The sequence below is a fragment of the Hesperophylax consimilis genome, chromosome 14 (assembly GCF_061612785.1).
Source record: "Hesperophylax consimilis isolate HC1 chromosome 14, BYU_Hcon_1.0, whole genome shotgun sequence".
NCBI lineage: Eukaryota > Metazoa > Arthropoda > Insecta > Trichoptera > Limnephilidae > Hesperophylax > Hesperophylax consimilis.
This window is the reverse complement of record NC_142849.1, coordinates 30,416,606-30,439,577: the sequence shown is the minus strand read 5'-3', so window position 1 is coordinate 30,439,577 and position 22,972 is coordinate 30,416,606. Positions and strand designations below refer to the sequence as shown.

Here is a 22,972-nt window from a genome sequence, read left to right as displayed (position 1 = left end):
CTTTAATGTATGCTGTGTTTTTTAACTGAATCATAAAATCATATTTTTTATGTGAATATCGCACAGTCTGGAGCTACTGGGACTAAGACATCCAAATGTGTACATCTAGTTTTCTTCTTTATTCTTAGGAACAAGCAAGTCATTTTATGGGGGACACGTTTGAGTGTATTTGTGCACACCGATGATATAGAATTTTTAAAAAAATCGAATTAATTTGGAACATATTTTTCAATATTATGGTACCTACCTACCTGCCTAAAAAAAGTTTGAAAAAATAATTGTCATTGAGATATTCTTTCGTTTAATTATTCCTTATTCGAAAAAATTGAAAAAACGTTACATTAAATATGTGGTTTATAGTATTAAGTAGGTAGGTATTTAAGTACCTACTTACAAATCTTATGATTTCAGAGGAATTTTAGGTTTAGATTAATTAAATTGGAGGACTTTTACAGACGATTAATTGCACTCGTGACCTCAGACGCTATGCCAACTTAGCCACTGACCGGTCATTCATTATATAATATTTAGTCGTTATCTCGTCTTTTAAAAATATATACGTGTTCTAAACTAATTTGTTCCAGGAACTCAATACTATTAAATTGCCAATTCAGTTAAACTCATCCAACTAACTAATGATTGAGTTAACAATGGCAAAATTATATTAAATTACTCAGATTACAGTATACTAAAAATATAATCGCTGTTCAGAAAGCATATCCGAATTGAAACTGATCTCTTTACTCCTATTCTGTGCCAGTAATGAGAATGTATGATTTTTCTAAAGCGTAATACCCGAAAACATATCATGTTATTTTAAATAGCTTGTTGAAAAGATTTGAATTTAATATACTTCTAACTAGCATCTAGTAGTGACGTGCTATCCATAATGGACAAAGTAAAAAACATAAAATATAAACACAAAAATGAGTATGAGCAGCCGTTTATGGAGGATATTTGCACATCTCCCGTCTCCAGAGGGCCATCAGAGGGGACTCCATCCAGGCAACCATGGCAGTGATGATTTTGTTACTTGATTGGCGTAGTCTGCGCCATAAGCTTCCCATGTGATGGCGGAGAAGCGCTCTGAAAGAGTGTACTCGTCGTTCCAGGAACATTTCCGTGGCGCTGCAGTATCTCGGTAGGCGGAATAGTTGGCGATAAGCATTATTGTAAGCGAATTTTTATGTCATTGGGATGCAGTGTAATCCACCCACAGTTCTGACGTGTACAGCGAAGTGCAAAAAGTATATTTTTTCCCTTTTTACTGCAAAAGTGAAAACGCCTCGACAGCATACCTGCTCTAACGGATATCGCTCTTCTTTGCCTTTCCATATCCTCGACGTCTTTCAGGTCGTCTGTGATAATATTTCCCAGGTATTTGAAGCTACGACTAACATCCATTTTCCTTCCATCTAGCCATACTGAAGGTGTTAGTATGTCTTCGTTTTTGCATTTGAAAACCATAACTCTCGACTTGGACGTATTAAATACAAGGTTTTTGCAAAATCTTCACATATGCAAATGAAATGATAATTAATGAAAATACATAAAATTATTTTTTAAATAAAAAATATTAAAAAAAAATTCCTACCCCATAGATGGGTAATGCAATAAAATTCTTCACTTGATATTTGTACTTATCGGTACTATATACATCTCTTCTTTTCTTTCCAAGAATATCGATTAAAACTGTAATTTTCTAGAACTATGCACATAAATATGCACATCTGAATATTGAAAATGTTGTGTTAATTTTGTTAATCGATAAATAATAATCCAACTACAGCTTGAGATACATAACTTTGTAGGTAGCTGAAAGGGGAACGAACAAACAATATTTTATATCGGTAGATTTTATTGTATCCATAAAATCTACAGTAGCGACGCCCCCGAATGCAAAGTCTACTGTATAGATCAATAGTTAGAGTCTCGACCATCACTTTCGATATTGATCAATTTGTTAATTATTTTTAACCGGTTATTTTACGCAATTACCGCACAAGAACTGCCCTACCAACTGAAGCCAGTGAGACTATGGCATCACCAATTATTTAAGTATGTTATGAGGTTAAAGGTTGTGGGGAGAGGAAAGATATGGAGAAAAGGAAGGCGGAGAAGTGCCTGACTATTCAGATCTGGTTACTAAGCATTTCAAGTAACGTTTCGATGGTGGTCTTAAGCCCGGGCGAATGGCAACACAAATTTAATTTGTGACGCCGGAATTTGAATCCGCCACCGTATAATTTTACAGAAAAATAATCAAAAAATTTTGTATTGACTTATTATGAATTTAAGCGCGCGCCACTGCTGCTATGTATGCATTGTTTTATTATATAACGTAGTAAGCCACGTAACACCCGCTGCATTGATACAGATTTTCTAATTCTGGATTCACGTAGCTGGGAGAAGAGAGACAACAAACAGTCCCCCAATCAACGGTCACCTGTCAACAGTCGGACCGTGACCTGAGCGTGCTCTCAAGGCTTACTGCCAATAAATTACACCTGAGATCTCGCTGTTAGTAATTAACTTACTTTTCGTGCATATTATTAAACAAAGAAAACTGTTTATTACGCTTGACTGGGATTTGGATTGAATTAATGTAAGAATGCGGCATTGATCGTGTTTTAAATGGAATAATTCGCTGATCTTAGGAATGAAGGGCGAATTTTATTTTATAGGTGTTGCAATTGCGAATAATACACAATACTTTTCACATGGGTATTGTAAACTCAGATTTTTACGGTTTTAGCCCTTACTTACAGTAAAATAATTGATAGGTTTCGTATAAAAAATTCAACTTAATTTTTATTGCATAATGCAAATGGCCGAACGTGCAGAATTTTTACAAAGAATGCACGAAGAAAAATTTATTTCTATTTTATCAAGAAATCTTTTCAATTTATTGGTAATTCTGGTTAAAAACGGAATTGCAGACATTACGAATGAATTAACAGGACATAACAAACGACAGGACGCGAATTATTAGAATTTCCTGATAAACTTTTAGTAAATTACAGATATGATGATCATGATTTGGAAACAAAAGATCGTAAAATTTTTTATTTACAACGTATTTTCTTTGATATATTATATTACTAAGATAAGCAAAAGTCCTGCTGGGCGTAAAACCAAATAAAATAAAATAAAATTTTAAAAATCTGCCTAAATCGATTTGTTAATTTATCGTGAGGGCAAAAATAGATTTTTTTCCGTGTGTAAAAATGTTTATTTTAATTCTGTATCGCTGTCGGGTATGTAATTCTAACATTATATCGTATTAAATCTAGACATACCTATTTTTCTTATGATGTTAGGTACATCTAAAACTAAATACTGGTTTATTGGCTTTGAAAGTCCTCTTCAGAAATAGGCTCTTGGCAGCAACACGTATATTATTAAATCATGTGAATATTAGTTTTACATTTTATTGCTCTCAAAAATGCCGATGTAAAAATGGAATTATTTGTTAATTTTCTTAAAAGTGTGAAAGGAATATAAAAATCTTGAAAACCGCCATGCAAATTACAGTTATGTGTATTTGTATTGTTATCCGAAGGACAGGTGCTTTTTTCTTCTCATTGTAATGATATGGTAACATTTAATGATTTTATCGATGTAGGTAACAATCAGAATTACTACCGACCTAAATAGTTTTATCCTTTATACGTAAGTAGGTACTTACGCAAAAATGGCGGGTAATCAAAATTAATGGCGGGTAAGCAAAAAAAATGTTATATTCTCATATCTATTATACAGTCAATGTGAATCTATATGGGACGCGTGGGGTTGCACTAACCTCCCACGTCCTGGGATAAAAATTATTATGATAAATTATTTAATTAACTCTTTGAACTTGACCGTTTCCGTAATTTTTTGTAGGTTCAGTTTCCGTTTCAAGATTATGATCGTTTTAATGGTTCAGAAAAGATTATTTTTTTTAAATCTGAAATCTTCATGTAAATTCGGACTTTCCTATCAGTATTTTTTTCAATATTATGGTACCTACCTGCCTGAAATTTTGAAAAAAGAATTGTCATTGACATAATGAGTATTCACGTTTCTTTGGACAAAAATGGTATAATTCCTTATTTGAAATTTATAAACTGTTACTTAAAATATGTGGTTTGTAATTTTAAGTACCTACTTACAAATATTATGATTTCACAGGAATTTTGGTTTCGATTTATTAAATAAGAGAAAATAAGTAACATATTTTTTGTACGCGACAGATATTATATAGACGTCTCTGGATAAATTATATAATTTATCATTTGAAATTCGTCAAAAATGACACATATTATATGATTTATAATTAATTAGGTGGGTATTAAAGTTATTACATACAAATCTTATGATTTCACAGGAAAATTTGGTTTTGATATTAAATAAGAGAAAATGTGAAAGGTACATTTTTGGATGCCAGGTTCGCTGTTGACAAAAGTACTAGCTAATATTATCAGAACTAAAATGTTTCCAAGTGATATACAACCTGAATAAATGTAAACTGACAAAAGCAAACTACAAAAATGAAAGCACAAAGTTTATTTGGGTTTGTTTCTTTACCGCTAGTATAGGTCTCCCGCGTTCAATCGAGAAAATATGGAGCTGGTTCACAGAAAAATGGTAAAAACTAATACGGCATTATATACAGGGTGTCCCAAAAATTAGTGTCAGCGGAATTCCAGAGGTAAAGCACCCCTAGAGCTACCTTTATGGCCCCCCATGTAAGATCCGCGATTTTTTCTAGTTTTTGAGTTATGATTTGTTTTCGTTTTTTTGTGAAACCTTACGAGAAATTATTGGTCACAGTGACTTGAATTATTGTGATACATGCTTGATTTTTTTAAAATTAGGTTACGGTTTTAATTGGAACGGAAACGGAACGTGCAAACTCATTTACAGACAGATTAAATGCAAAACGGTGGAGTTAAACAGGGCTCAGTCAAAAATCACACAGCTAGGCCTCGTTTTATTACTTGGGGACACATTAACAGCTGCGCGGCGCTTTTAAATTTCAAAATTTAAATTCGGATTTGCGGCCAAAATACTCAATAGTCGTTCCTCTTAAGAGCTTGTGTATGACCTTGGTCGATAGGTACCTATAGCTGTCTATAGGTATCTACTGAACACTTTATGTATGTAGTTGCTATTATCTACTTGATTTTTAAAAAACACAGTTATAAAAAATAACTAGATCTGTGTTATGTTGTAATTTTCTAGATTCACTAATGTACCCTACATTAATACAACAACATTAGTATTAATGAGTATGGTAGTTACCTACATTAATATTAATGCTGTTTGTAAAAGCTATAGAGCTATACAATTAGAGGCGCTATTACGTACTAATACATCTCGTCGATAAGCGGTGCACGTAGACCGGATTCGGTCATTTTTGTTAGAGCGTTGGGAGAGTTGGAGGTCAATTGGAGGTAAAAAAAGTGGAACCATTTTTTTCGTTAAGTATCTGTATTTTTTCGCTTTATCTGAATTTATTGCATCAATGGTAGAATCACGATTCTAAAATTATAACAGTGCCTGATTTTTAACTGGAGAAAACCAGAACGCTTTTCCTTTTCGTAAAACCCACGAACTGTATTATATTATTTGATAATTACATTTCTAACAAAAGTCGTCACTTTTTCCGAGTTTCCAATTTCCTCCGGCCATAAGACGTCATTTCTTATTTTGCGACAGCTTAATGAACATATAAAAACTCCATAACTTGTCATCAATTTCCGACATGAAAATAATAATTGAGTTGACCTACAAATTTCAGATATTTTCATGACGCCAGAATCTTATTCAATTAAAATATTCCGGTAAATAAAATAGATTTGTAAAAAGCAAGAGTTTTTTCCTTTTATTTTTTATTTATTCTTTTGTTATTTCGGCTACTGGCATTATACCTAGCTCTCTCATTCAAAATTTAACTATCAAAGAATTTATATATAAAAATGCAAAAATCAGTTATTTTAAATACAGGCAGGATTACGAAAGATTTTTATAATATTTACACAGAGGAATCAGTAGGATTTATAGGTCCAATTAGAAGCTCTACCGAGCCGAACCCTCTGATATGAAAATATCTGGAGTCGAGTGAATTATTTTCCCATTTGATCTCTGGTGATTTGACGTGTTGTTCTTGTATTGTTTTGTATTTATTATGCTCATATAATGCACTTGCATAATGTGGATTGACTAGATGATCATATGTAGAAAAGTGTGTTTTTCCTGTGGGGAAGATTTAACCCGGACATAAAGTCGGAAAAAAAGAGTTTTTTCCTGTTTTGTGGCTTTGAAAAATCTGACATAAATAATAATAACAGTATGTTAAGTGCATTTTTAATCAAATTTCGTAACCAATATAACGAGCGTTCCGGTTGATAAAGTTATTGCATCAAATCACTGATAATACGTGTAAAATATAATACAATATATTGCATTCTTCGACCTTGAACGAATAGAAATCTGTTTTCAAGTTTACATAGCTGGATGCTTGTTGCTGGTTGCTGGTTGCTGATTGCTTGTTGCTAGTTATTATGAGTAGTTTCTTTTGCCGGATACGGATTTGGTATTTACGTTTTCATGCTTCACAGTGATTAGCGTGGATTTAAATTGGACCATTTCCATTGTTATAAAGATCACAAAATATATATAACGATTTTAATTCGTGAACAACAGAAGTACCTTAATACTTCTGGGTAGTTACGTATTATTTTATAGGTTGTAGATATAAATATTCAAAAAAAAATCTATATCTCTGGAATTTTATCTGGAGAGCACGAAATTTATAAATATTACGTACTAGCGCAGACACGTGAAAAATCACGGGATATTATTATTTTATTGTAGCCACTGTAGGATTGGTTACCTTGAAAATTCACGAAATTTTAATTTACCTGTCAAGATTAATTCTAAAAAATTTAAACAAAATGATATACAGATTTTATTAAAAAAAAATTTAGATAATAAAACATATTTGCAGGTAGGTACTTATACTAAAAAAAATAAAGAAATTCATATTTTTAAAAATATGAAAATAATCTGAACATATTTAATAAATAAATTCAGTATTGTATTTGAATGCCTTTATCGAAAGATTTGAGTTTTTATACAGACAAAACTAGGTATTTATTCATATTCATATTACGTGTGTAATAAGTTTGGCGCAAACAAACAATTCGTATAACTTGCAAAACGTGTATTTAAGTGAAATAATTAAATTAGCGCCATCTATTAAGAGTATATTATGAATTCTTTTAAGTTTACCCTTAAGGTCCGGGTACACAATAAATTCTATCGCCTGCTAAAGAAACCATCTGAGCTTATTGTATCTATCGCAATAAAGTCCAAGTGTTTTGTTGAGCCGGAGTTTTATTTAAAGATTTGCGAGAAAGAAACGAAGCAACCGCAAATGGCATGAAACGCAGCTTGCAATATATTTGCTCCTTTCTCGTAATTCGTTGTACGGTTCGCGTTTCGGTTCGGAAATGTATACGTACCCTAACAATAATCAACATTTTTACTCCAAATAATGTCAGGAATCACTGTTCAAAGTTAGTCGGGTACGTCTCTTAACACTCTGTACACTTGTACATGTTAATTTGTGTATTTTTTAAAGTTCTACGCCGGCTTTCGAACCTATAACCCTCATCTTTAATGTCGCCTAACCAGCTCATATGAGAATAGATCCTGTCACATAATAAAAATAAAATTTTAAAGTATTCTAAAACAACAAGATTTTAAAAGAATTCCTGAGCAGAAAGCACACGATAATATATTCTGGTCTAGTAATGTGTAATTTCTATCACCTAAGAAATTCGAAAAATATAGTACTATAGGATTCATATGTCTTATACTGATTTATAAATGTGGAAATTCTAACTATACAATTGTAAATGATCTCCTAAATGCCCTGGAAAGAATCTCAGACTTGTGATGTCCCGAAAGAAAACATTCATCTGTTCTGAATGCAATTACTAATGTTATCCAAATTGACCCTGGTAATATATTACATATTTGCGATTCTTTCAAGGATAAAGAAACCATCCTGTCACTTCGAATGCAATCAAAAATGTTCTCAAAATTTGTTTTGACAGCATCGCCATTCCATTGTAAGAATATTATGTACTAAATACACAATTTGGCTGTCCTGAAACGGGAATCCTTCCCAGTTGGACAGACAAAGGTTCATTTTGTTTTGTATTGTTTGTAATTTATAAATATATATAAAATTAATAAACTATTCTCAGTAATAAAGGCACACAATTCGGTTGCTCAAATTGTATTACATATTACTTAAAAGTCAGTCCTAGTATATCATTATTTATTTACTTAATGACAGTTAAGAACTATGTTGGATTGGGCGAAACGATTGTCATAAAAATCAGGATGATGTAACGAGTAATTTTGCTTTTGGAAATACCATATATAATTAATGTCAGTGACTTCCTTCATTTAAAGACAATGCCAGAGGTCTGTTTGTTTTAATGGAATGTTACATAAATGTATGAACAATGCCACAGGCGACCTAGGACCTAGGAAAAACAACCATTATGTAGTAATACTTGCATTTGCCTAGTTTTTCCATTGAGCTACAACCAAAGATATTAGAAGAACGAGATGTGCTATGAGCAGTTCATACTGTGTGGAATTGTTTTGCCGAGTGTCGCCGGTTTTGTTCACCAATACTACTGCACACCTTCGCTTACGCTAAGGTATCCGCACTAATACATAGAACAGATTTCTGTGCGTACACGTCCCAATAGTATTCAAAGTACCCTAATTAGGTAGTACTCCGGCTACGGTCCGGCGGCCAACATAGCATATCTCGTTCTTCTAATATCTTTGGCTACAACTAACAGCCTTCAGATGTTAATATTTATGGTAAATTTTTGCATTAGAGCATGCCTTTTGTTATCAGTGGCGTGTCATATAGAAATTGTTTTAGTATACAGTATACAGGGTTTCCAATAAGAGGTGTTATTTTGATATTCAATCGTAAAAGATCAATAGTTTCGTTGCTTGTGTGGCTCGTAGCGCCGTCTTGTTGAAATTAAACGCTGTCCAGATCAATACCATCCAATTCCGGCCATAAAAAATCATAAATCATCTCTGGATAGCGCAATCCATTCACCGTAACTGTTGCTCCAGCCTCATTTTCGAAAAAGTAAGGTCCAATGAGTCCGCCGGACCATAAACCCTCACCAAACAGTCACACGTTGAGGATAGAGAGGGTTTTCAACAATAACTCTTGGGTTTTCCGAGCCCCAGATGCGACAATTTTGCTTGTTGACGAAGCCACCGAGGTTTAAATGGGCCTCATTACTCAAGATGATTTGCATTTGATTCACTCAAGTGAATTTTAATAATTTCGATGCGTTGTTGAAGCGTGTATCGTTCTATTTTTATTAATGGTGTAGTTTCTACTTATCAAATGTCAGAAAATGACAGCTTTGAAAGTAACATCTACCGAAATAGCGGGCTATTTAAAATAACACCTCTTATTGGAAAACCCTGTATTTAAACGATACACGGACGCCTGTATATTCATTTTTTATCTTTGATCCACATAACAATTAATTCGTGAGGCGGGTTTGGGTACCGCCGCCTCGGGAACCATTTATTGGATAACCAACACCTCTGCCATATGTCACCCCAAGTGGTTCGCTACGTTTGGTATTTTAGCAGGGGTGCCCGGGTTCATCGGGTCAGGTGTGTTCAGCTTGTGTGCCTGCCCACCAACTGCGTAACGTGCCGGATCGGGAGAAGCTGCTTTGAGGAGTCCCTTTCACCTCCCCAACTGGTCTCTCGACCCATCGCCTTGCGCCGCAGTGGGAGGGATATGTTAATATGCCCGTCACTCCTGAACAAACTGATCCCTAGATTCCTATCAAACCCTCAAACCCTTTAACTTTCCTGAACTTTCTCTCCTTCCTTTCCTTAAAAAAGACCCGCTACCCAGCATCCCAAATGATGACATAGGAAAAAAGGTGGCCCTAAGGAAAATAATTTCCCTCAGGGTGTAAGTCATGTTAGGGGATGCTGTGTGGAGGATCTTTTTATAGAAAGGAAGGAGATGAAGTTCTGGGAAGGAAAACATATGAGAGCCGGGTAGGAATCTGGGGTCAATGTGCCAAGAGTTGCGGACTATGAATCCATCCCTCCCACTGCTGTGCAAGACGATGGGTCGATGGGTCGATGGTCCGTGTAGAGAGGTCAAAAGGTTTCCTCAACCAGTCTCTTCCGATCCGACCCGCCACAGGCAAACCTCATCCCATAATCCCGGGCACCCCTGCTAAGTCATCAACGTAGCGAACCACTGGGGATAACCTATGGCAGGGGTATTGCTTATCCAGTTAGTGTGTTAGTATATTTATTATGGAATAGAATCTTATATATCAAAAACATTATTATTTTATTATCCTTTATTGTTTACGATGAGAGTCAATCCTCCTAAATTATACCTCCTAAATTATATATAGGTACTCGATTAATATCACGTGGGTTTTTTTTTTAACAAAAAAATGGGAATATTGCACTGTCCGAATATCCTGACGGTCCGAAGCCAGTGGGACTATGGCAGTGGCAATGTTGTGATGCAGAAATGAGCGGAGAAAGGAAGTACCTGGATGTTCAGATCTGGTCGCCAAACACGGGTAAAGCCATTTCAAGTAACGTTTCGATTCTGAATGGTGGTCTTCAGTCACCAGGGCGATACTGAGAGTATCTACACTCCGTTTTGAGGTTTAGAAGTCACCAAGACAACTTTGAAGAACAGTGTCATTTTTTAGGACGTTCCTCGGAGATGTTGTTGGATACAGAGCGGAAAATATAGACATGTGGTGGATCAAGATTGGAAAAATAGGGCGCTTGTGGAATAACTAGATGCAAATATAAACTGGAAAGAACATGTATTTAAAGTTGTAGCAAAAATCAGTAGATTTTATTTTGTTCTAGGAACCCTTAAAAATATCTTAAACATCGAGCCAGTAATCACCGCATACTATGGATACGTATTCTCAATGATAAAATACGGAATAGTTTTTTGGGGAAACTCAGTAAACGCCAAAGATGTTTTTATCATCCAGAAGAGGTGCCTACGAAAAATTACAAACTCTAATCACCGGGATTCATGTGGACCATTTTTTGAAAATCTCAAACTTCTGACAGTGGGGGACATGTATATTATAATGGAGTTATTCCTGTTAGTTCGATCATCTCCAGATAAGTTCCCACAAAAAAACTCAACACATAAACACGCTACAAGGTTCACAGAAAACGTATTAATCCCAAAAGCAAACAAAACTATATTTCAAAAAGGACCACACTACATGGCTATTAAAGTATACAACAACCTTCCACGTAGCATCAAACAAATAACCGACATACTTAAATTTAAATCATCACTAAAAACATTTCTCTTAAACAAATGTCACTACACCTTAAATGAATACCTTAGATAAATTAAATACCTCTGTTTTTTATTTCTTATTTACATACATTTGTTAACATGTAAATGTTGGGTTATGTAATATGATGTGTATTTGTTGGGTTAGCTAGAAGAAATAGGATGTAACCTATAAGCTATACCCTTTGTACTCTGTATTTTTGTGCAATAAATATTTTTTTGAATTTGAATAATCTCCCCGCAGAGCGTGAGTAGACGCTTTTGTAATGTTGGCAGTTTGATTGCGTAGGTACTCTCCGCCAAATGCGCCAAATGCACTAGTGATTCTATAGGCCTCTGATCACTTTAGATCTCTGTTAAATTCAAACAAAGGGTTATGTCGACAGCATTTTAAAATCCATTGATAATTTGTTAGAGTAAACAATGTGTTTGTTGGTACATTTTTAATAATATTTCTGCTGGTTACGTTAAGAATACGATATACTCAAAATTGAAATATTTTTTTTTGGTTTTCTCAATTTTTACTTATTTTCTCAAAATCTAACTTTTTTTAATATGCCTAGATTATTTGACTACGCCCATGGCCTTCTTCGGATTCCTTTGTTTTAAGTACACAACACACGCCATTCATACCAATAAAACACAATGGACTTATGAAATTATTTTAGTTTAACGCGATTGTGCATTTTTACCAAAGGCAATTAATATTCCCAGGCATGTAAGTAGGAAAGGAAATAATATTTACAAAAGGTTCAATGTCATTTCAATTCGACCCACTATCGATATTACTACGTATACAAACTGTTGTAATTGCGGGTTTGTCTCAAATATATACCTATCGCTTATACCTACATTGCATGCAGTTGGCAATGTTTTCTCAGAAGTAGTAGATGTGTTCAACTGCACGGAATATAGTTATAAGAATGCTATAATAACATACCTCAAACACAAAAATCAATGTCAGGAATGAAAATATTCTTCTGCATGGCTCTTTGATATCGTATAGTGTTAGCTAACATAAATATGTATTATTTTATTAAAAAATATTATTTCTTATCCATAAGTATCATTGAATCGCTGTCAGCCCTGAATTGTTAATGCCAAGTTGCGATGCCTACTCAGCTATTCCAAGTACAATTAATTTTGTGGGTAGCAATAAACTCTACTATTATCATAGACACCTCATACCTACTTCGACTTATGACAGGTCTTATACAAACCTAGTATAAAGTAGTTCAAATATTGTTACACTGTTATATATTTATTATGAATTATGCATTGTCTTACTGCACTTATTTTAGTAACTGCATCACTTGCATCAATTTTTCTTTAATTTATTGCTATTATTATCCTGTGTACGATTCGATAATTCGATAATCACTGTATTGTAAAAGCCATTATATGTCGTTTGAATAAATAAATAAATAATTAAAACTCTTTTAATACAAACTCCGTGGTCAACAAAATACTTGGCACTTATTAAGTAATAGATTACAATGAGATCGGATGGCTTTATTAGCAGGCGGTAGGAATGATTCTGGCAGATGTGATTCTGAGCTACGATCGTAGGTTTGCAATTGTATTTGGACGGCCGGCATAGTCCAGTGGTAACGCATTGGACTGCCATTCCGAAGGTCGCGGGTTCGAACCCGGCGTGCGCAAATAAATTTTATTTGATTAATTTGTGTTATTTCACAATTAATTAATTAAAATAATATATAGTATATTTGCGGCACGTTCCAGAGTGGAAGATACTACCAGTATCGCCCTGGTGTAAGACCACCATTCAGAATTGAAACGTTGCTCCAAATGGCTTTAGCCGTGTTTAGTGACTAGATCTGAATAGCCAGGTACTTCCCCACCTTCCTCTTTCCCTTCCCACTTACCTTCAGCCTCACAACATCCCCCAATTGGGGATGCCATAGTCTCACTGGCTCCAGACGGGAGCAGTTGGGACTCTTGTGAGGTATTCACTGTAAAAAAAAAAAAAAAATTTGCAAACCGTATATAAGTCTCAATACCCGCATTATCCATGGATTTAAAAAGCACTGGACCGAGCAAGTCGAGAAATATTTGAAGCCGCGGGGTGAGGGGGAAGATGTATGGCAAATGCCAAAACCTACAAAAAAAAATTAATGACGTATCTTAATCCTAGTCTCATCAAATACCCCAAAAAAAGCCGTTATGACTGCGTTAACAACACAAATAAATAAAATAATTCATTATGCACCACTTTGCATACAAATCAGTCCAAAAGTTAGCCATACAAGATGGCTGCCCGGCAATTTCTCCGGACCATAGATTAAAATTCATATAAAATTGGAATAAGGGGGCCGACAGACGTAGCTATAAAAGATCAAAAGTTATTTGGCTTGGCGTATTTCGGCATATCGCTCGCCATACATTTCAATTGGAAATGTACGGCGAGCGATATGCCGAAATACGCCAAGCCAAATATCTTTTGATCTTTTATAGCTACGTCTGTCGGCACCATAATGCTCTGTCCACGGTTTCTTAGGTCCTGGCCATAGACATATGAATATTAGTAGACCTGCCCTAAGTGATTAAAAGCGTATTATCCCCACTCCCCATACCGGTTCCATTGGAGCCGGCTGTGCTCGCGTATGGCCTCAAGTGAAATTTGAAAACGTGACGTCATCATTCTTGTGCGAACTATGGTCGAGGCATCATCGGTTCATTTTACGAAATAACACGGCAAAATGTTGACTTGTACTATGAAAACTTGTAAAAATAGATGTGAAAAAGAGAATAAACCCAATTGTCGTATTACATTCCATATATAAGCATTATTTTACATTATTTTAAGCATATTCACATCGTATAATATGAATCAGTTGTTACTATCACATCGAGAAACGTCTGGACGCGAAACACAAAGCTGGTTGGTTGCTGGGAAGTAAATTATGAACATTTATAAAAGTGTCTTAACTAAATACTTAAACGAAATATTCGACTCTGAAAATAGAACCGAATTTTTTTGCCGAATTTGGACTTCGCAAATTTGTTCATAACGTGGCGAGTAATTTGCACTCCCATGTAAAAATGTCTCTTCATTCAAAAGCAGATTTTACTTTTAAGAAGTAAATGGTGATATTATAATGCGAGATGCCTATTTACTGTCAGATTGATTTATTGACGAATCACAGTCAGCTTCACTCCCTTCGTTCTTCAACAGTTGATTTTACCCCTCGCCATTATCTTCTCGTCTATTAATTCCTATGTCTGTGGTCCTGGCAATATTGACAATTTAATTGTTAACAGTGCCATCTATGAGTGACTTCTCAAACTACTATCTAATATAGCACACAAACTGTAGCAATTGTTCAAATACAATCAAAGGGAACAACCACAAAATTAAAAAAAGAATAAAACAAATTTTATCTTACTCTATTCACCACAATGTAGTTATAAAAATACAAGACACTTTATATTTATATTAGTCAAACAAAAAATGCAGCACACCTAAGAAAAGGATATCCATTCAAAGAATACGTACGTACAAATGAAATAGCTATATGAAGGGGCTGCTAAAGTATGTCCATTGGACCTAGTTCAGTGAAACTACATGCATTGTCTCAGACCTTAACTTCCACCTTGATTGTTCAGTACTTTCTTGTCCTTATTCTGTATTTCTATATTTTTGGAATTGGCTGAACTAACTCAATCGTGAGTGGTTTATATTCTCACGGGTTCGTCTTAGAATTCGTACATTATCTTACGTTATGATTTTTAAAAAGTTTTTCCTGCAGTAAAATAACTCCTGAGATGGAATATTGATTAAATAATACTTTATACCGCATTTTTCAATAAATAAATCAAACCTGAAATTGCTTGTGTCGAAAGTTGCTTCTTACCAATAATGTGGTATGAATAATACAAAACATGTTGTCACAGGAATTGGTCATATTATTAACTGTTTTAGAATTATTTTGTAAAATTAAGATTTATAAGCTATATGTAAAATGAAATACTAAAAATTATACATACATACATACCTAAATATTTATTTAGACTTAAGATTTTACTTATTTTCCTATTTCTCATACAACTATTTGCAAATGATAAAATTATTACTATTTTGGAAATTCCTTTAAATTTTTCTTAACATAATATTTTCATTTCTTTCAGTTTTCGCATACAGCGAAGAGATCACAATTTCATCCAATGGAAACACCCCAGTCAGGAAAATGATCTCAATCGACAGGAAAAGCATCGAAGTAGGGGGATTTGTGCCAATAATTCCCCACAAACAAGCGCAGAAAGGCTATGTTACGAATGAAAAATATTCCACAACAGAAAACAATTACCTGAATAATACGAAGCTACCGGTCATTGAAAGGTATCGAAGACTGATCCCTTATATGACTTTCTACTTGGCAAATGATTTTAATAATCCTCAAACTGAAGCCTATTCTCCAAAAGAGCAACAGAGGGTTACGGTACCGAGCAATGGGAAATTAGATACTGCGCATTATAATAGCATTCCTCGCTACCAGGGAAACCGACTCTCGCATTTTAATATCGCATCAGCTTATCCTAATAAGATATTACAAGACTACTATCCACAGAAGCAAATAAATAACAATAATAATAAATACAATCAGAATCAGCAATACTATTCTCAAAGTCACCAAGCTCCATTGCAAGGAATAATGCAACCTCCTCCAAAACAAAACTACCAGTTTGACTATCAACCGATTCCGGTCCCTGTGAAGTACAATCAATTGAATTATTATAAATCTACAGAGCCGCCGCAAGCTCAAATTCAGTACTACGTTAACCCTGAAACGGCACGTCCTAAGCCGCAGCAATTCAAACTGGTCCCATATGAGCAAACTCCTCCACTGCAAATCCCAGGCCCAATCAATAATGAAGATTACTTTGTGCCTAAAGTTAACCCCTATACTGTCAAGCCCGTTCAACTCCCAGTACAAGAGAAACACAACTATCAGCAGCAATATTATCAACAGCCGATATCTGACGAAGAATACTTTAATAGAAATGAACAGAAAGAACAAAATGAAGTTTACAGTTATTCTCCGGCAATAGAACAACAAAACGGAAGGAACAATCAAAACATTCAAAACAATCAAGCTGCTTACCAGAACCAGCCAGTAAAAACTTACAATTTTAAAAAGCCTTCTAATAACTTTGTTAATCCTATCACCGAGTCAGGATTTAAACCAATGGTCAGTAAAGGCATCTCAAATCAACAGCCAAAATTAGTTTATGTTACAACAACCTCTAAACCTTACACACCTATAGACAATGACAGTCAGTATTATGATGACTATGATGTTAGCACGCAGAAACCAAAAGTTCAATATAAAGCAAGACCCACGAAGAGACCCGTGGCATTTACAGAATACCCAGAAGAATATGCTGACGTTTCACCCAATCTGAATTACGAATCACAAAAACAAGACACGTATGAAGAAAATAACCTAGCAAAAATATTAAAAACACTTCAAAATTCTCATTCACTCCCTCAGACTCTAACAACAGATAATATTGACTCGTCCATTAAAACTCTTGTGCAGATATTGAATAATTTGAAAAGTAATCCTAACTACGTCAGTAGCTCTCCGGCCCCTGCCATCAGTTCCCCAAGGCCATTTAAACTAGCTGCCAAAACGCAGTCAAATAAGAATCAAAACTATATTGACCGGCCACGGTACAGTTCTAAAATAAGGCCGGGCAACAATGTCGTTGCAGTTCCGATCCGAAAACCGGTGCCTACACATGAATATCCTCCACAAGACTTGGAAAATGGTAAAAAAAACTTGATTTCTTCTTCATTTTTTTCATAGACCATCTAGTGTTCAACTTTGCGTACTACTTACCAAGTGTAGAGATTATGAATTTCAGCATTTCAAATAATATATTCTAACGCAAACCTGCGAAAAATCATAGGATATTATAATTGTAGATTTGAGAAGCTTAAAGTTTTAAAAAAATATAGTTATCGCAGGATCCTACCTTTAAGGAATTTACCTTTCGAATGAACTGAAAATTATGACAAGTCAAAAATTTGAACAACACAAACACACATTTCAAATATGGAATTATTAATAATTAAATTAATTTGGTGCCTACTTTATCGCTTGTCCGAATCATTCCAACAATCAATTAAAAAAAATTAAAAGTCAAAGCAAATCCCAGTTCTAGGGTTCATTGAACACAAGTTACACATAGACACACCACTGAAATGATTATGATGTGTTTACTGTGGGTTCCTATATAAACATGTTTGGTATGATATTGGTGAATCAAAAAATCCTTATGCACGAAAACGGAACCGTTTCAACTTGTCTCTATTTTGATATGTTTAATATTTATTTTAGAGCACCCGAGAATTCAAGGCTTAGGCAGTCATCAAGATTACTTGGCCGAAGAGAATGAGCTTGGAGGAACGCCTGGACAGCCTGGAAAGGACTATCCAATCCTGTCAGTCATCCCTCCCACCAAATTTGATTGCAAAACACAGCGATACAAAGGATTCTTCGGAGACCCAGAAACTAATTGCCAGGTAAGAACTTTAGGCGTGGAGTCTCAACTCTTAATATATCTAAAAGTGCCCACCTCGCACAGATTCTGATATCACATAATACATAGGCAAAATTTTCATCCAATAGGTTTTTAATCAGATTACAGGAAAATAGTAATGATTTTTTTTAATGTTAGAAAAATATTGTTACAGAAATTGTACAATACTTACAGTAACAACTTTGCAAGAATAATTGTTTTATCAATAATTTACAAGACTTTTATCACAAACCTAAGATATACACGGTTTCCGGAAACTCATAGTACAAGCGGGAAGCTGGTAAATCTACATCACACAGAGAACCAAACAAAACTTCTTGTTTTTGGGTTTAAAAAATCTTTTAGTTTTTTTTTTTTTTTTTTTTTTATATATACAATAATATTATTATTGGGTTTATAAAAACAGTTTATTTTTAAACAAGTTCTGCTGTGTAATTATTATTACGCGTGACAGCTGTTTCGCCTTCTGAAGGCATTATCAAACTGTTTGATAATGCCTTCAGAAGGCGAAACAGCTGTCACGCGTAATAATAATTACACAGCAGAACTTGTTTAAAAATAAACTGTTTTTATAAACCCAATAATAATATTATTGTATATATAAAAAATAAAAAAATAAAATGGAGTTCTACAAATTAAACTTAATAACAATAAATAAATCTTTTAGTGCCTAGTCTATGCTTCGACGCATTTAAAAAGACGTTAGATAGCTGATATTAATATATTATACATGCTGTAAATTACTTGAAAAACAGTCAAGATATTTTCTGTCATAAAAAAAAAAATTGTGAATAAAATATCAGATAAAATCACAGCACATTGACAACAAGTATAAATTATAGTGCAAATAATCGGTGGCTTAGAGTTAAATTTAGTTTCTCCAATTGTGGTCGAAAATGAGTTAAGTACTGAAATAAAACAAAAATAATACTATGTAACCTATATATTTCTTTGGGTTTAAATAATATTGCATCTCCTAATCCTACCGTATCAAAGATATAAACATATTGAAATACATTGAAAATACTCCTGGCAATATTTTTAGGAAACAGATGTTGCATATTATATTAACATTAACCGAAAGTCAATGCAAACATATCATATTTACATCAGGTACAAATATTATAAATGGAATTTAAAACTTATCTTTTATCACAAAATGTTCAAAGGTTTGCAAACTTTCATTTTTAGTTTTATCAGTGTGCGATTTATGGAGATACAATATTTTGACTCTTAAGCAAAGTACCCACGCCCATTTATACTCGATGGTTTTACGCTCATTCGAACTTGTCTCAACGCGTGTATCTATCTCACTAAATGTTTTTTTTTTCAAAGCAAATAGCTCGATGCGAAAAAGATTCAAAGGCCGTAATTCTTGCTCGATGTTTGACAGAAATTTACAAATTGACATGGATTTGACTGTGCGTCTTGTGTCGAGCTGCTTGAGCTTGTGGACAAACGATGAGCACGATTTCCAGCCAACACGTTCGATCAACCAAACCGTCGAGCATGAATATACACGTGTATCTACCTTAAGCCATCCAAATGTACTAAATTTTAATATGTTTTTTCATTAGGTATGGCATTACTGCGACCTTAACGGAGGCCAGGCCTCATTCCTGTGCCCCAACGGGACTATTTTCAGCCAGGTGGCCCTCACCTGTGATTGGTGGTTCAACGTCAAGTGTGATTCAACAGCACAGTTGTATGTTTTGAACGAGAGACTCTACAAGTTCATCCTGCCGTATACGCCTAAGTTTCCAGAAGACTACAGCGGACCGTTGGTGGATAAGTAAGTTTGAACCACTTTCCTATTCAAATTTTGAATGCCAAATTTATTCCTACGATGAAAAAAATTATCAAAATTCTATATACATAAATGTGTACATATCGTCGACGAAGAAACAATACTGCCTAAGCGACACACATTCTAAAAATCACTTTTTTTAATGACATTAGAGAGAGAAGCGGTTCCGCCTATGTCCGCCAAGTTTGTATATTTAGTTCATAATACTACCACTGAAATGAAATACCGCCTATCTCCAATAATAATCCGGCCATAAAATACTTTTGACATGCCACGGAAAGTCACTGCTCCTCCTTATTTTTTCTCCTGCACAATTGGATTTTTGGCATTTAGGCGGTATTGTTTATTCGTCGACGATACTATCAATTCTTTTGTAAAATAAACATGGCCAACTGCTGTCAGAAACCAATTGTTTCAACTTATTTAGAAATTAATCAAAATATATTTTATTTGATGGGTTATTTTTGTGAATAGGTATAATTATAGAATATTTAAAAAAAAACTAACTAACTAACCATCATGCTGTCGCAGAGGTAGGTAGAGAGGACAGAGCGCCAAATAACTCGGTCTTGGCACACACTCCTTGCCTCATTCACATTCATACATCGTCTCATACTTATTCTTCTGTTATTCTGACTCTTGATATGGTCCGACTCAAGTATCTGAATCACTCGATTGTGCCATGTCTTTCTCAGGTGTCCCCGACTTCTTCTACAATTCGCATTTACGCACAGCGAATTATGCTCCTTTCTTCGTTCATTCGCTCTACCCAAACCATCTAAGTGTTCTTAATCTTACTCATTACGCTTACATCAGCCTTGCGTTCTTTGCGAATTTCCACATTTCTCACACGATCATACATGGTTTCACACACTTACCCTTCAGGGATCTTATTTCTACAGCATTCAGTCTACTTTCATCCTTCCTCTGCCAGTTCCATGCCTCACTACCATACATCAGGGTAGGAACCAGCACTCCATTGTGGACAGATGGCTTTGCTTCTTTAGACAATTTTTGTTAGTGTCCTCCATTAATGGAGTTGCCTGCTTTTACCCTGCTTTCAATATCTCTCGTAAACATACCTCCATTTTCTTTAAATTTAGAAAAGTTAAAGAAAAAATAAACAACCTCGTTCTTTAGACAATCAATGTCAAGTTTTTTTGTGGCAGAACGGTAGGTTTTGATTCTGGAACCAAAGTTCGAAAAGGGTATTTCTGCGCCACTTTCCAGAGTAGAAGATGCTCTCAGTGTTGCCGTTGTGAGAAACCACCATCCAGAATCCTTACCTTCAGCCTCACAACAAACCCCAACTCCAGAATGGCAAGGTCCAGCTGTTTTCGGGCAATTGGAACTCTTTTGCAGCAATATGCTATTTTATATATTTTTTATTTAATCATCGAAGACAACATTATTGACTAACGAAAGATGTGAAACAAAAAAGAAATAAAATGACGTAAGTTGGTATGGTTAAATTAGTCCAGTGTTCAAAGTACTTCCCCGGCAAGGAAGAGGTCCTGGTTCAATTCCTAGATGAAACTGAATCTTTATCGATTTCACATCTTTCGTTTGCATTGTCTTCACTGATTCAATATTACAATTTGAGTTTTACTCGTTAAGTAGTTATTCCACCATAAAAATATTTTTTATTTGGAGTATTATTGTTTTATAATTTGGCTTCCCTTTCAGATACCTGACCATCAAGTATAAGGAGTTAGAGGAAAAGATGCAGAAACAGAAAAAGGCTAAACAGAAAGAAGAGGAAGAAGAAGATGAAGAAGACGAAAATGATGGAACGGGTTCGAGCACGGAAACCAGCTCGGAAATGGAAACTGTAAAAGCAGAAATCATAGAAATAAATACTAGTGGAATGAGTGGGGCAATAATGCCCTTAATGACTTAAATAATTAAAAGTGACTTTGAGAGGTAATCGTATTGTCTGCATATATGCTTACAGAAATCAGTCTAAACTTAATCTAATAATTGAGATGCTCGATGTAATAACAACTTATTATGAAAATTATTGTAGTTTTGAGTTAAACGCGTTCAAAGTTTTTTGAAATGCGTAGTATCCACTTGTAACTAGTGTTCAAACTTTTGCGTTTAGCTCTATCCATGTAAAACCTTTGAAGTAATTTACACAGCAGATAAAGAAGGGATTATAGATACCAAAAAACGATGAGAGCAAAAACAGCTGGTACGTATTTAAGTTGTTATTGCATCCAGTTCCTAAATTGTTTTGGGTTAAATTTATTATGTGCCAGATGTACTTTAAATAATGTTGACAGTTAAATAAATATTTCAACTCTCCTTAGCTTATGATACTTGCTAATCTCAATGTCATTGGAAGCTGAAAATATTTGCTTTAACATGAAATAAATTTCAAACAGAAAAAGATGTGAAAATTTCATGTCACCCACAGCATGAGAGTTTTTGCTGCTTCATATACACAAATATTCTGTTTTATAGTTAAGATTTTAAAAATACATTGTGTCACGGGTATTGAGGTCTGCCTTATCTGCTGTAGGTACTTACCAAAAACAGCCTTGATTGAATTTTGTCTTGTCGAGCTAACAAGAACCAAATATGAATCATACTCATTTTCAATATTTTTCCCATCAATAATAATATATTTCAACTCTTCTGAGAAATCACGATGTCTTTTTGCCTTTTGTTAATATTTAGGAAAGTGCTTTAAAGTTTTCCATAAACATTCAGTATTTTGCATAATCGGAGGAAGTTGTTGGTTATTTATTTATCTATACATAATCTCCTTTGCTACATCTGTGGAAGTTATATTATTATTTATTAATATTGCTAGAGAAACTTTGCAACATTTGACGTGTTATTTTAGGTTATTTATTTCATGTGCAATAGTATAAAATGTGATTGTTATTGTAATGAAGAACTAATTATTTTGGCTTTTAGAATTAAGACATAAAACAAAAATCTTCCAATAATTGGAAACAAAAATAATTATTTAAAAGTGCCAATGAATGAGTTTGTTTATTTTTTAGTTACTGACAGGAAAATATTAATCAAAATCTAGTCAACTCAAACTTTCTGTTTTAATAAGGAGGTTAAATTGGGTTCTCCAGAAATTATTTTCACTGTGAGTAGCATATTGTTTAAATTAATGTTAATGTTTGTAATTTTTAAATAAAAAATATATAAACCATATA

General features: G+C 34.3%; 1 protein-coding gene across 1 annotated transcript in view; it reads left to right on the top strand.

Moving 5' to 3' along the window:
• The window catches only part of LOC149418190 (uncharacterized), a 102,069-nt gene extending 79,291 nt beyond the window's left edge, over positions 1 to 22,778 (top strand). Inside the window, exons 2-5 of the mRNA XM_089639744.1 lie at positions 15,569 to 17,212; positions 17,785 to 17,969; positions 19,564 to 19,778; positions 21,480 to 22,778. Of these exons, the coding sequence (XP_089495870.1) occupies positions 15,569 to 17,212; positions 17,785 to 17,969; positions 19,564 to 19,778; positions 21,480 to 21,693 (2,258 nt within the window). The 3' untranslated portion in view covers positions 21,694 to 22,778. The remainder of the gene's footprint in view (positions 1 to 15,568; positions 17,213 to 17,784; positions 17,970 to 19,563; positions 19,779 to 21,479) is intronic.
• Positions 22,779 to 22,972: the final 194 nt, after the last annotated feature.